The sequence below is a fragment of the Saccharomyces kudriavzevii genome (assembly GCF_947243775.1).
Source record: "Saccharomyces kudriavzevii IFO 1802 strain IFO1802 genome assembly, chromosome: 7".
Lineage (NCBI taxonomy): Eukaryota > Fungi > Ascomycota > Saccharomycetes > Saccharomycetales > Saccharomycetaceae > Saccharomyces > Saccharomyces kudriavzevii.
This window is the reverse complement of record NC_079278.1, coordinates 454,962-468,213: the sequence shown is the minus strand read 5'-3', so window position 1 is coordinate 468,213 and position 13,252 is coordinate 454,962. Positions and strand designations below refer to the sequence as shown.

Below are 13,252 nucleotides of genomic sequence, written 5' to 3'. Positions count from 1 at the left end.
TATTGAGACCTGCGATAGAATCAAAGGAGCAGTGGGGATTGGGGCAACACAGCTGTAGTGGAGATCAGGATGACCGCGTTGCATAGTGTGACCAAAACACCCGCGATCAAGGAAGAGGAGGAGGATGGTGAGGAGCGAAACGGCGGAGGAGTCCCCCTGGGGCCCAGGAACGATGACTATCATGGAAGAGATGGGGGTGGTGGAAGCGGTGCTGACACTGTGACGTCTCCTATCACGTTTGAAAAGCAGAAAGTGGTCCCCAGGGCATCGATGCACTCCGAGCAGAGTATTCTAAGCAGCATTTCACTGAAGTCGATGGTTAATCAACATCGGCAGCAGCAGTTGCAGCAGGAGGGTTCCACGGGAACTGGAACTGCGCAGTCGCACCCCCATTCTGGGTTTGTTGACAGGAAGCAACAGATTCAATCGCCGGCGATGGTGTCGATCTTAAGGAAAAGCTCTGCGGAGGAAAACGCTCGCAGCTGCTACAGCAGTAAGACCGGTGATGGGCTGACGGATACTAGGAAGCCTTCCACTGGCAAGGAGATTGGTAGGATGTTGCCCTTCACGGATGATCAAAAAGCGAATCCTGAGTTAGACCCGACCAGCACTGCGGCAAGCAATAGCAAGGGCGAGAAGAAGAAGAAGAAGACAAAGAAGAAGAAGAAGAGCAAAGCTGTGTTCAACGAGTTGGAGAATGATGCGGACGAGGATGACGAGGTTCGACAGAAAAACCTAACTACACAGGCGCTACGGAAACTGTCATCGTTCAAGATGAATGCGAGTTCCAATTTGCGGTTGAGCAACGAGAACAAAGCGAAGGGTTCTTCGTCCTCGTCCACGTCCTCTATGTCCTCGTTGTCATCGTCCAAACCGGAAAACATCGCCGACAAACTTACCACGACGAATTCCAGTTCCATGACGCAATTAAGGTTCGGCAACACGAACGTCATCATCGACTCGGTGAACCACGCGGCTGCTGCGAGGCCACCGCACCAACAGATGCTAAGGAAGCCCTCGCTGGACTTCTTACCGCAGCCTACTTCGAGCGCAAATCTGAATTTCAACTCCAACAAGCACACGTCAAATGTGAGACAGATCAACAACCCCAAGAAGCCGCTGTACATTCCCGCCGTGCTCAGGAAAGTCTCAGAGACGAACATAACCAACGATGACCTGTTGAATGCAACGATGTCCTCTTACTACAAGAAGAACTTTAACTTGGAACACAGCCTCAATCCGAGTGCAGGACAATCCGCTGGTGCCCAGAACGCAAACAACCTGAGAATCATATCCTCTCAATCCAGCGTTCAATCAAACACGTCGTCCATCTTGGAAAGCTACAAAAACAAAATATCTTCGTATTTGTTCCCGAACTCCATCCCGAATAACGACAGAATCAACTTGATACCAACCATCTCGAACAGAAACTCCACCAGGGTCAACCCGCCCACCAAGGACCACTGGATTGCCGACAGCAAAAGAAACTCGTGTCGCTACTGCCACAAACCTTTCACGCTATGGGAGAGGAAGCATCATTGCAGACACTGCGGAGATATCTTTTGTCAGGACCACCTGCGTCACTGGCTGTACCTGGATTCGCAGGCAAACTTTATCATGATCAAGGAACTGAACAACGGCGGCGTCAACGGCGGCGGCACGCTGTGCAAGATATGCGACGACTGCCTAGTCGAGTACGAGAACCTATCAACCTCGAGTCATAATTCCAACACGAACGAGAATAACGGCAACAGCGAGGGCGGTGACGGCAACGACGGCAACGACGACGACGATAAGAAAAAGAAACTCCGCAATTACTACAAGAATAGGCAGATGAACAACCTTTTCGGGCCGAGGAAGGGCGGTCCACCTCAGGAGCACGCTGCAGCCGACCAAGACACGATAACTCCCATCCAGGTGAGATCGAACGAGGACGACCCAGAAAACGAGAGCGCTGGGAAGGAGCAAGAGGAAGGTAACGATGTTCTGGGCAGCGTGATCGGCTCTGTGCCCGCAAACTGGAACTGGAGTAGTTTCTGATGAGTATTTGCGCGGGAGAAGGAGGGGGGCGATGCATGCACCAATGTATCACCACTATGTATACAATAATCTTAATATAATATAATACAATATAATACAATATACAATTTCCTTAGGATTTTCGGTAAGGCGCCGAGCGAAATTTTGAAAAAGAACAATATAAACCATCACTAATAATATCGTTGATTAGCCAGCCCAAACCGGCACTGACAGCAGCAAGAACGGCCGGGATGGATTCGATCATAGCCGCAGATGTCAAGCTAGAGGACTTGGAAGTAGCGTTGGCCAAGAACGAGAATGAAACCAGAGACAACGTGTGTAAAGAAATCAGCGAGGCACGCGACGAAATTCTACCATTGCGATTGCAGTTCAATGAATTCATACAGACGATGGCAAGCATAGATAAGGACGGGCCCAAACAGGGGAGCCGGATGGCCAGATACCTACAGGTCAGAGACAAGATCTTACAGCTGAATGGTAGGTTCCAGTCTCTGTCTTCCCATTTGGAGGCACTGCAACCGTTATTCAGTACTGTTCCAGAATACTTGAAAACCGCAGATAACAAAGACAGAAGCTTCCAGCTCTTGGAACCGTTGAGTACCTACAACCAAAACGGCACGGTCGCTGGTCCGGCTGCGGCCGTCGTGAACACTAGTCACTCCACAGCAGCCTCGACCCCCACAACTACCACCCCTCATGCAAATCCGATCGCACATGCGCATGCACATTCACTTTCCCAGCCAAATTCCATGGCTACGATGCAACAGCACTCCCTGGCGGGCAAGAGAGGCCATAAGGGCAGTAGTAGTATCGGAACTCCCAATGCACCTAATAGCACCGTAGCAGCAGCAACTGCAGCTACCAAGAAACCAAGAAAACCAAGACAAACCAAGAAGGCAAAGGCTCAGGCCCAGGCACAAGCTCAAGCCCAGGCTCAAGCCCAGGCCCAAGCACAGGTGTACTCACAGCAATCGGCCGTTCAGACACCAATAACGGCATCGATGGCGGCTGCGCTTCCCAACCCAACCCCCAACATGATCAACAGCGTCTCGCCTACGAATGTCATGGGCACGCCGTTGACCAACATGATGTCGCCTATGGCCAACGGATACTCATTGGGGGGCCAGACTCAAGGGGGAGGACAACCCGCTATGCCACAGTTCAATAATAATGGCAACGGAACCAATCCAAACCCAAGTACAAACTCCAACAACACTCCGCTACAGTCGCAGTTGAACCTAAACAACCTAACCCCAGCAAATATCCTAAACATGAGCATGAATACTGATTTCCAACAACAGCAACAACCACAACAACCGCAACAACCGCAACAACAACTGCCCCAGCAGCCCCAGCAGCAGTACAATATGAATATGGGCATGAACACCATGAACAACAACGGCAAAGAACTCGATTCTCTGGACCTGAACAATCTGGAACTAGGTGGCCTAAACATGGACTTCTTGTGACCAGGGCGACCCTCATTACCGCTTCCAAGTCTATATATCAACGTAACGATATCATTCTGTATAATCTTCTATTCTTTTGTTACCCGAAAGGCTTTTCTTTTTATTTTTTTTTTTTTCACTTTTGGCTGTGGAAGAATGACTAATTCTTAGCTTTGCCATATAAGAATCATCGAGGCTGCCACACGTTCCATGTATACGCAGACTTTCCTCCCACTAAGGGCACCAAAGCACACTGATAAACCATGTCGGAACAACTCAGACAAACTTTTGCTAACGCCAAGAAAGAGAACAGGAACGCTCTGGTCACGTTCATGACCGCAGGTTACCCAACGGTCAAGGACACCGTCCCCATTCTCAAGGGTTTCCAAGATGGTGGCGTGGATATCATCGAATTAGGTATGCCATTCTCTGATCCAATTGCTGACGGTCCTACAATCCAACTATCCAACACTGTTGCTCTGCAAAACGGCGTTACTTTGCCTCAGACCTTAGAAATGATCTCTCAAGCCAGGAATGAAGGTGTCACCGTGCCCATCATCCTAATGGGTTACTACAACCCTATTTTAAACTATGGTGAGGAGAAGTTTATCCAAGATGCCGCTAAGGCCGGTGCCAATGGTTTTATTATTGTTGATCTGCCACCTGAGGAGGCATTGAAGGTGAGGAACTATGTCTACGATAACGGATTGAGTTTGATTCCTCTAGTCGCGCCTTCCACCACCGATGAAAGGTTGGAATTGCTTTCCCACATTGCCAATTCGTTTGTCTACGTTGTGTCAAGAATGGGTACCACCGGGGTTCAAAGTTCAGTTGCTAGTGACTTGGATGAACTTGTCTCCAGAGTCAGAAAGTACACCAAGGACACTCCCATAGCTGTCGGATTCGGTGTCTCCACCAGAGAGCATTTCCAATCCGTTGGTAGCGTTTCGGACGGTGTAGTCATCGGGTCTAAAATTGTCACATTATGCGGAGATGCTCCAGAAGGCAAGAGATACGATGTTGCTAAGGAATACGTGGAGGGAATCCTAGATGGCGCCAAGCACAAAACCTTGTCGAAGGACGATTTCTTTGCCTTCCAAAAGGAATCGTTGAAGTCTGCAAACGTTAAGAGGGAAATACTGGATGAATTCGATGAAAACCACAAGCATCCAATCAGATTTGGTGATTTTGGTGGTCAGTACGTCCCAGAAGCCCTCCATGCATGTCTAAGAGAATTGGAAAAGGGCTTCGATGAAGCGGTTGCTGATCCTACATTCTGGGAAGACTTCAAGTCCTTGTACCCATACATGGGCCGTCCTTCTTCACTACACAAAGCTGAACGATTGACTGAACATTGTCAAGGCGCTCAAATCTGGTTAAAGAGAGAAGATCTTAACCATACCGGGTCTCACAAGATCAATAACGCCCTAGCGCAAGTTCTTTTAGCCAAGAGGTTGGGTAAGAAAAATGTCATCGCTGAAACCGGTGCCGGTCAACACGGTGTTGCCACTGCTACTGCATGTGCTAAGTTTGGATTGACTTGTACTGTCTTCATGGGTGCGGAAGATGTCCGTCGTCAGGCTTTGAACGTCTTTAGAATGAGAATCCTTGGTGCCAAGGTGATTGCTGTCACCAATGGTACAAAAACTTTAAGAGACGCCACTTCGGAAGCATTCAGATTTTGGGTTACTAACCTGAAGACCACTTACTATGTCGTCGGTTCTGCTATCGGTCCTCATCCATACCCAACTTTGGTCAGAACTTTCCAAAGTGTCATTGGTAAGGAAACTAAGGAACAGTTTGCCGCGCTAAATAATGGCAAATTACCTGATGCTGTTGTTGCATGTGTCGGTGGTGGTTCCAATTCCACAGGTATGTTCTCACCATTTGAACATGATACTTCCGTCAAGCTATTGGGTGTAGAAGCTGGTGGTGATGGTGTAGACACAAAATTCCACTCTGCTACTTTAACAGCTGGTAGGCCTGGTGTCTTCCATGGTGTTAAGACCTACGTCTTGCAAGATAGCGACGGTCAAGTCCATGATACACACTCCGTTTCCGCTGGGCTAGACTACCCAGGTGTTGGTCCGGAGTTGGCATATTGGAAGTCCACTGGGCGTGCTCAATTCATCGCTGCCACCGATGCTCAAGCTCTACTCGGTTTCAAATTACTGTCTCAATTAGAAGGTATTATTCCTGCTTTGGAATCCTCCCATGCCGTTTATGGTGCGTGTGAATTGGCCAAGACGATGAAACCTGAACAGCATTTGGTCATCAATATTTCCGGTAGAGGTGACAAAGATGTGCAAAGTGTCGCTGAAGTCTTACCAAAATTAGGTCCAAAGATTGGCTGGGATTTGAGATTCGAAGAAGATCCATCTGCTTAATAAAGCACGTTTTATCTAACTTTGTAACTACATAGACGGATATAAAATACAATCGGATACATTGGTACATTTTACCGTTTGCCTGCTTTTCTTCAATTCCTTCAAATCAACCATTTTAGCTCATTTCGGTTAAGCAGACATTGTCGCGTAAATTAAAATTTCAACTTCAAGAGTACGTGACACATTACATTATTAGCAAAAGGGCATTTATAAGAAGAAAGATGTCAAGAGAGGGTCAGATTGGTTCGCAATGCTCAATCCAAGATCGAAGATGCTCAGGGCATTTTGGATACTAGCTAATATAGTTCTCTTGGTATCTGCCACCCTTAACGGTGATGAACAAGCAGAGTTGGAAGAGTACCAAAAGTTTACGAATGAATCCCTATTGTGGGCACCTTATAGATCCAATTGCTACTTTGGTATGAGACCTAGATACGTAAGAGAAAGTCCGCTAATGATGGGTATCATGTGGTTCAACAGTTTGAGTCAGGATGGATTGCATTCATTAAGACATTTTGCTACGCCTCAGGATAAGTTACAAAAGTATGGCTGGGAAGTTTATGATCCAAGGATTGGTGGTAAAGAGATTTTTATCGATGAAAAAAACAACTTGAATTTGACGGTGTATTTCGTAAAGAGCAAAAATGGAGAAAACTGGTCGGTGAGAGTTCACGGCAGACCCTTGGACCCCAAACAACCATCCACGGCGTCTGTTGTAGTGTATTTCAGTCAAAATGGTGGCGAAATTGATGGAATGTCCTCATTGGCAATGATAGATCGAGATGGACCTAATAATTTGAGATTTTTGGGGTATTCTAAAGAATTAGGAGAGTATGATCTTACGGTGAGAGACAACTTTGGTCAATATTTCAACAATCCAGCATATGAAAGTATGGAAGTGGCACCAGGAAGCGACTGCTCCAAAACAAGTCATCTATCACTCCAAATTCCAGACAATGAAGTTTGGAAAGCTCGTGATGTTTTCCAATCTCTAGTGAGCGATTCGATACGTGATATACTTGAAAAAGAAGAAACAAAGCAACGTCCGGCAGATTTGATACCAAGCGTATTGACCATTAGGAATCTGTACAATTTTAATCCTGGCAACTTTCATTACGTACAAAAGACATTTGATTTATCGAAGGAAGAGGGGTTTGAGTTTGATGTCACATATAATAAACTTGAAACGACTCAAAGCATCTCCACTAAAGAACAAATTACTGAGCTGATTACTTGGACACTGAATGAAATAAGTGCGCGCTTTGACAAACACTTCAGTTTTGAAGAAGGGCACGATTTGATTGAGAGCGTTGATGCTAAGAGAAAATTTACTTTGGAAACACTTTCAAACTTACTGGGAGGGATTGGTTATTTCTATGGGAAGCAACTGGTTGATCGTGAAACTGAATTTGATGAAAGTCAATTTGCCGATATCAAGCTACTGAATGCGAAAGAAGAAGGTCCATTTGAATTGTTTACCAGTGTTCCGAGCCGTGGCTTTTTTCCACGTGGCTTTTATTGGGATGAAGGCTTCCATCTTTTACAAATCATGGAATATGATTTTGATCTTGCCTTTGAAATCTTGGCTAGCTGGTTCGAAATGATCGAAGATGATAGTGGCTGGATTGCCAGAGAAATCATATTGGGTAATGAAGCAAGAAGTAAAGTTCCGGAGGAATTCCAAGTACAGAACCCTAACATTGCTAACCCACCAACTCTATTGCTTGCATTTAGTGAAATGCTTTCCAGAGCCATTGAAAAAATTGGAGATTTTGGCAGTGCTACCAACGATCAGGTAATGTTTACTGGAAAAGCAAACAGTTTTATGACAAACAATCTAGAGGCGAACCCCGATTTACTGGCTGAATACGCTAAGAAGATTTACCCCAAACTATTAAAGCACTACAACTGGTTCAAAGAATCTCAAGCGGGTCTTATTGACGAATATGCGACAATATTGGAAGACGAAGGAATCTGGGATAAGATACATAAGAATGAAGTCTACAAGTGGGTTGGACGGACTTTCACACATTGTTTGCCAAGCGGTATGGATGATTATCCTAGAGCACAACCACCTGATGTGGCTGAATTGAACGTAGATGCCTTGGCATGGGTGGGAGTCATGACAAGGTCCATGAGGCAAATTGCTCATGTCTTGGAATTGACAGAGGACGAGGCAAAATATGCAGAAATTGAGCAAAATGTGGTGGAAAATTTGGATCTGCTACATTGGAGTGAAGAAAATGATTGTTACTGTGACATCAGTATCGATCCCGAAGACGACGAAATCAGAGAATTCGTGTGCCATGAGGGTTATATCTCTTTGTTGCCATTTGCATTAAAACTCATCCCCAGGAACTCACCCAAGTTAGAGAAAATTGTCGCCTTGATGAGTGACCCAGAAAAATTGTTTTCTGAATATGGGCTGCTGTCATTATCAAGACAGGATGAATATTTTGGTAAGGATGAGAATTACTGGAGAGGCCCAATCTGGATGAACATCAATTACTTGTGCCTTGATGCAATGAGATACTACTATCCTGAGGTGACTTTTGACATGGCTGGTGAGGCTAGCAATGCCAAGAAACTGTACCAAAGCTTAAAGACTAATCTCAGTAACAACATTTACAAAGTCTGGAAAGAACAGGGCTATTGTTATGAAAACTACAGTCCGATAGATGGCCATGGCACTGGTGCTGAACATTTCACTGGTTGGACAGCACTGGTTGTGAACATTCTCGGGCGTTTCTGAATCCATATGTAGATAGACATAGCATATAAACAGTTAACATAGTCAGACTCTTACCAGCACGTAGGGCTAAGATAGTAAACATTTCAATTTTTGAGAAGAGTTTCGCATTTTTTTTTTATTGGAGCCAGCAGTTCCTATTTTTTATTAAACCGCTTTTGTTTACATTAAAAAGCGGCTGTGAAGAAAGTGAAAAATTCAGGAAACCAGCAGCTGGTGACTAGCACATGAGCAAATGTAGTAGGAAGTACAAAGAAAAACTATCGAAACCCACTCGAAACATGCATCACGAAACATAGCGTCTGTTTTTGTTGTTTGTTTGTTTATTTGTTTGTTTGTTTGACGTTGAGGGTTGTCATTTTAAACCTTGTTTGACCATATTCGCCAGGTGGGTAGAAGTCGAAGAATGTTATTGTTTACAAGCTGGATCTCTAAATGTTAGAGTTTAGAAAATCACCAACCAATAAATTGTATTGAAGCAAACTGAGACCTTTTGAAAAGACTATTTAAGAGCTAAGAAGATTGAAATTAATTAAACATGTCTTCTCCTAAATCACTTAACTATAATTCTATAGATTAATACCAAAACCCCATACTTGTTAAATCACCAAACAACATAGATTCGTTCTTTTCAAAGACCAAGCTTTTTTTATACACTTCTACTGCAATAAATTTTATTCATTCATTTAATATAATTCATTGACTTATTATTGCACTTCCGCCTCATTACTACAATTATCAATAGAAAATAATTATGATTTCAGTAACAGGCTTTCTATCGTCATTGATATGCTTAACTTATCTAGCCTCGGCTTTTCCAATTCTTCCAAAGAGAGAAATTATAACAAGAGTTCATACAGCAAGCACGACTAACGTAGTGACAGATTTTTATTCTACCACTACCGAAGTGGTTGTTGCTCCAACTGTGGAATTCTTGATAAGCGATAGTGTTACCTTTACCACAACTTTAATCCCACAAGGTGTCAACCCTACAGCTGAACCGGCCACCACTATCACAAAAGTTCTTGTAAAGAAGGCTGAAAGGACCACGTTCGCTTCACAGCTAACTTCTGCTTCGCAATCAAGTCCTGCTCCACAACCAACCTCTACTTTGCAGCCAGTTTCCACGCAGCAAACCAATACTCCTCCTTCCACAATAAATACAGATGGAGATGCAGAACAATTTACTACTACTTCCTCTTCCCCCTCTCCTACTTCTCCTTCTACCTCTCCTTCTACCTCTCCTTCTACTTATACTTCGCTCTCTACTTCTCCTTCTACTTTTACGTCTACGCAGAATACGGTCAATGGTGTTGAGGAAGCTACTGTTGCAGACAGTTCTCACACAGAACATCATTCTCATCAAGCCGCTGCTACTACCACTTTGGATCAGCAAACAACGACCCCAACAACGACGTCTCAAGAAACTGCCGTACCAACTACGAAGACCACTTCATCTACTCTTTCATCCACACAAGATGCAGCAGTTACTACATCCGAAGGCTCCTCTAGCAGTAGCGCTGCTATAAGTTCTTCTCCAAAAGCTATTGCATACTCTCCCTATAACGATGATGGTTCTTGTAAGTCTGCTGATGCGGTCTCCTCTGATTTAACGATGATTAAATCCAAAGGTATTGTTAGAATTCGTGTTTACGGTACTGATTGTAATTCTATCGAAACTGTGCAACCAGCTGCCGTCAAACTAGGCATCAAGATTAACCAAGGTCTATACGTCACTAATAGCGGTGTTGATTCCATAGATGATTCTGTTTCCGCATTGATTGAATACGGTCAAACTAATGGTTGGGACGTCTTTGATTTTATCACTGTTGGAAATGAGGCTATTCACAATGGTTGGTGCTCTGTTTCAGATTTGATCGGTAAGATTTCTTCTGTCAAATCTCAATTAAACAAAGCTGGCTATTCTGGTCAAATCACCACAAGTGAACCGCCAGTATCGTTTGAGAATAACCCTGAATTATGCAAAAGTTCTGAAATTGACTTTGTTGGTATTAACCCACACGCCTACTTTGATGCCAGTGCTACTGCAGAAAGCGCAGGGACATTTGTCAAAGGTCAGGTTGAACTAGTTAAAAGTGTTTGCGGCACTCCCAATGTTTTCATCACCGAAACTGGTTACCCATCAGCTGGTATTCAAAACGGTGGCAATATTCCATCCACAGCTAACCAAATCACTGCGGTTCAAAACATCTTAAATGAAATGGACTTAGATGTTACAATATTATCAACTTACAATGATTACTGGAAGTCACCTGGCGATTACGGAATCGAACAATCGTTCGGTGTCATCGACTATTTTCCATAATTTAATCGATTCGGGAAACAAGCATAGAAAGATCAAATAATAGTAGTTTTGATCCTCCCCATCACGATATTAATGACAGACGTTTCATCAACTCAAGGTTACTACAACTTTGAATAACAAAAATATTAGGTTAAAAAAAAAAAATAAAAAAATAAAGGAAGAAAGAGAAAGGTTTATAAAAAGGAATGTATAGCCAACATCAAAACGTGCACAATTGCTTCCTGCTCTTCCATTTATACGGTATTATTCAGTTCAGTTCATATTTACATTATCATTTAATTTGTACATTATAACATTTAAGCAATCATTGATTTAGCACTTCTGAGGCATGATTTGTTTTTGCTGCCACGCATCAGTTTGAATCTGGGTAAGAACATATGGTCTTTATACTACTGTTGAGGATTTTAATTCTGAATTCAAATATGTCCATCTGAATCTCCTTTCCATGAACGTCTTCTTGCTTTATTAAAGCCTCGAGTAATACCAGGGTATAATTTAGCAATGCTGGTGGTAAGTTGTTGGTAGTCGAGGGATGTAACTCATTCTGTTTCCAATATGTGGGATCTGGTTTGTACTTATAGGGTGGAAACGCAGAATTTCCGATCTAAGTAATTTGTTGATAATTAGTAGTATTAATTAAGAATAAAAAGCAGAACTCTTTCTTATACTATATAAGAGAGGTATATAAAACACACGTCGATTGGACATGTAAAATAAGTTCAATATAATAATAAACTAGGGAATTCATTATAAGTTCAATGTAACCACACATACCACCTATATATAAATTCCAAGTTGATGTTCAATTAATGGATCTTTGTTTTCAGTCAAGCCTACTCTTCGAACAGCTCGTTTAGCATCCCTTCATTCTATTAAAGATACGACATCTGTGTAATATATACGAAGTACACTTTAGAAGGCAATCTGAACACTTCAGATAGTAATAATGACTAGTTAGGTGAATAATGATGAACCTACTTGTTCCAACATAATTGTTTAGGTATTTCGACGTTCTAAAAATACATCTAATCACTGTTATAATTGCTCCACATACCCATCTCTATGTGTTTCAGGGTGTGTCTGTTTCAGATGCTTTAGTGATATATTAAGGCCCTGAGCGGTATTGATGTATTCTATCGTGAATTACACATTTTCATAAAAAATAAGCGGATTTAGCTCAGTTGGGAGAGCGCCAGACTGAAGAAAAACTTCGGTCAAGTAATCTGGAGGTCCTGTGTTCGATCCACAGAATTCGCAACTTTTTTTCTTCTTCACTGTTATATTTCTACAACTGAGTCTTAGCAATGTGTGTTTTATGTTGCTTATTTCTCAGCCAAATAACCCTTTTTTTCCATACTTTCTTGAAATATTTGTTGTAATAAATTACTATACAGTTGCTATTAAAAAAACTTGTCATCGTTAACTATTAACTAGTGCATCCATCAGCCTTCTATAATGCTATATATCCTCGTGTTTAACCATACGATTTTGGAAGAGAACTTTAACTCAACGTTCTTTCAATGCCTTATTTCTCTTTTCTCTTCTTCTCAATCTCTCAACCTTCTTAGCATGCATTCTAGCCGCCAAACGTTCGTATCTTTCACTTTCTTCCTTCTTTTCTCTTCTTTCCTTCAACATGGTTATTTTAGCTTGACGAGCTTCCTCCTTCTCATCCTTTAGACCTTTTAACTTATCTTTAAATTGTTTGTCTTCCAATCTTTTTTGTTTTTTTAGTTCCCATGAGGTTAATTTCTTATTCTTAACAACTCTACTCTTGGCTCTCAGTGGTGCCTTTTCCACCTTCCAGATCTTCCTACTAACTGAAGCACCTTTTACAAGTTTTGGCTTTACTCCTGTTTCAGTCGCCATTTTTCCCTAGTTATGCTTTACTTTAATTTCCAAAGAATATGAACACTATTTATGAATGTTTGTTCTATTATAGCGGCTAGTCAAATGATAAACTGATTCTTTGTCTCTTATATGCTATCACTAGTAAATTTCTGAAAATTTTATCTCATCGCTTCTTCCAATTTCGGCGGAGGCGGATAGAAAATTCATGCAAAGATAAATGAGAAATAAAGCAGGGTATAAGGATGATGATTTGCCGAAAGAGCGCCATATGTACGGAAGAGCAAAAAACCCTACACGACTAGCGTGACGTTTTACTTGCCAACAACTAATGAGGTTAGCTAAAACGTGTCTGCGAGGATCTGGTAAACAAAAATAAGATTAATAGATAGTCTAGAAGTTATATATCAAAAATATACATATCAAACAATCGTGCTAGCACAGATTATTAAGC

General features: G+C 42.6%; 6 protein-coding genes and 1 non-coding gene across 7 annotated transcripts; 6 read left to right on the top strand and 1 right to left on the bottom strand.

The window, feature by feature from the left end:
• Positions 1-69: 69 nt before the first annotated feature.
• On the top strand, positions 70-2,040 carry PIB2 (Pib2p; the record flags this gene model as incomplete). The annotated part of the gene is made up of 1 exon (XM_056227987.1): positions 70-2,040. One exon carries the CDS (start codon positions 70-72, stop codon positions 2,038-2,040), a length of 1,971 nt encoding a protein of 656 aa, XP_056087754.1.
• A 230-nt stretch (positions 2,041-2,270) lies between these two features.
• On the top strand, positions 2,271-3,509 carry PGD1 (Pgd1p; the record flags this gene model as incomplete). Its single annotated transcript, XM_056227986.1, has 1 exon — positions 2,271-3,509. The coding sequence occupies one exon, from the start codon at positions 2,271-2,273 to the stop codon at positions 3,507-3,509; it is 1,239 nt and encodes a 412-aa protein (XP_056087753.1).
• Positions 3,510-3,751: 242 nt separating this feature from the next.
• TRP5 (tryptophan synthase TRP5) lies at positions 3,752-5,875 on the top strand (the record flags this gene model as incomplete). The annotated part of the gene is made up of 1 exon (XM_056227985.1): positions 3,752-5,875. One exon carries the CDS (start codon positions 3,752-3,754, stop codon positions 5,873-5,875), a length of 2,124 nt encoding a protein of 707 aa, XP_056087752.1.
• Positions 5,876-6,125: 250 nt separating this feature from the next.
• On the top strand, positions 6,126-8,627 carry CWH41 (mannosyl-oligosaccharide glucosidase; the record flags this gene model as incomplete). Its single annotated transcript, XM_056227984.1, has 1 exon — positions 6,126-8,627. The coding sequence occupies one exon, from the start codon at positions 6,126-6,128 to the stop codon at positions 8,625-8,627; it is 2,502 nt and encodes an 833-aa protein (XP_056087751.1).
• A 751-nt stretch (positions 8,628-9,378) lies between these two features.
• SCW11 (putative glucan endo-1,3-beta-D-glucosidase) lies at positions 9,379-10,950 on the top strand (the record flags this gene model as incomplete). Its single annotated transcript, XM_056227983.1, has 1 exon — positions 9,379-10,950. The coding sequence occupies one exon, from the start codon at positions 9,379-9,381 to the stop codon at positions 10,948-10,950; it is 1,572 nt and encodes a 523-aa protein (XP_056087750.1).
• Positions 10,951-12,116: 1,166 nt separating this feature from the next.
• On the top strand, positions 12,117-12,207 carry Skdi_7.trna15F. The gene is given in 2 exon segments: positions 12,117-12,153; positions 12,172-12,207. It is a non-coding gene; the product is annotated as a tRNA-Phe (tRNA).
• A 249-nt stretch (positions 12,208-12,456) lies between these two features.
• CGR1 (Cgr1p) lies at positions 12,457-12,819 on the bottom strand (the record flags this gene model as incomplete). Its single annotated transcript, XM_056227982.1, has 1 exon — positions 12,457-12,819. The coding sequence occupies one exon, from the start codon at positions 12,817-12,819 to the stop codon at positions 12,457-12,459; it is 363 nt and encodes a 120-aa protein (XP_056087749.1).
• Positions 12,820-13,252: the final 433 nt, after the last annotated feature.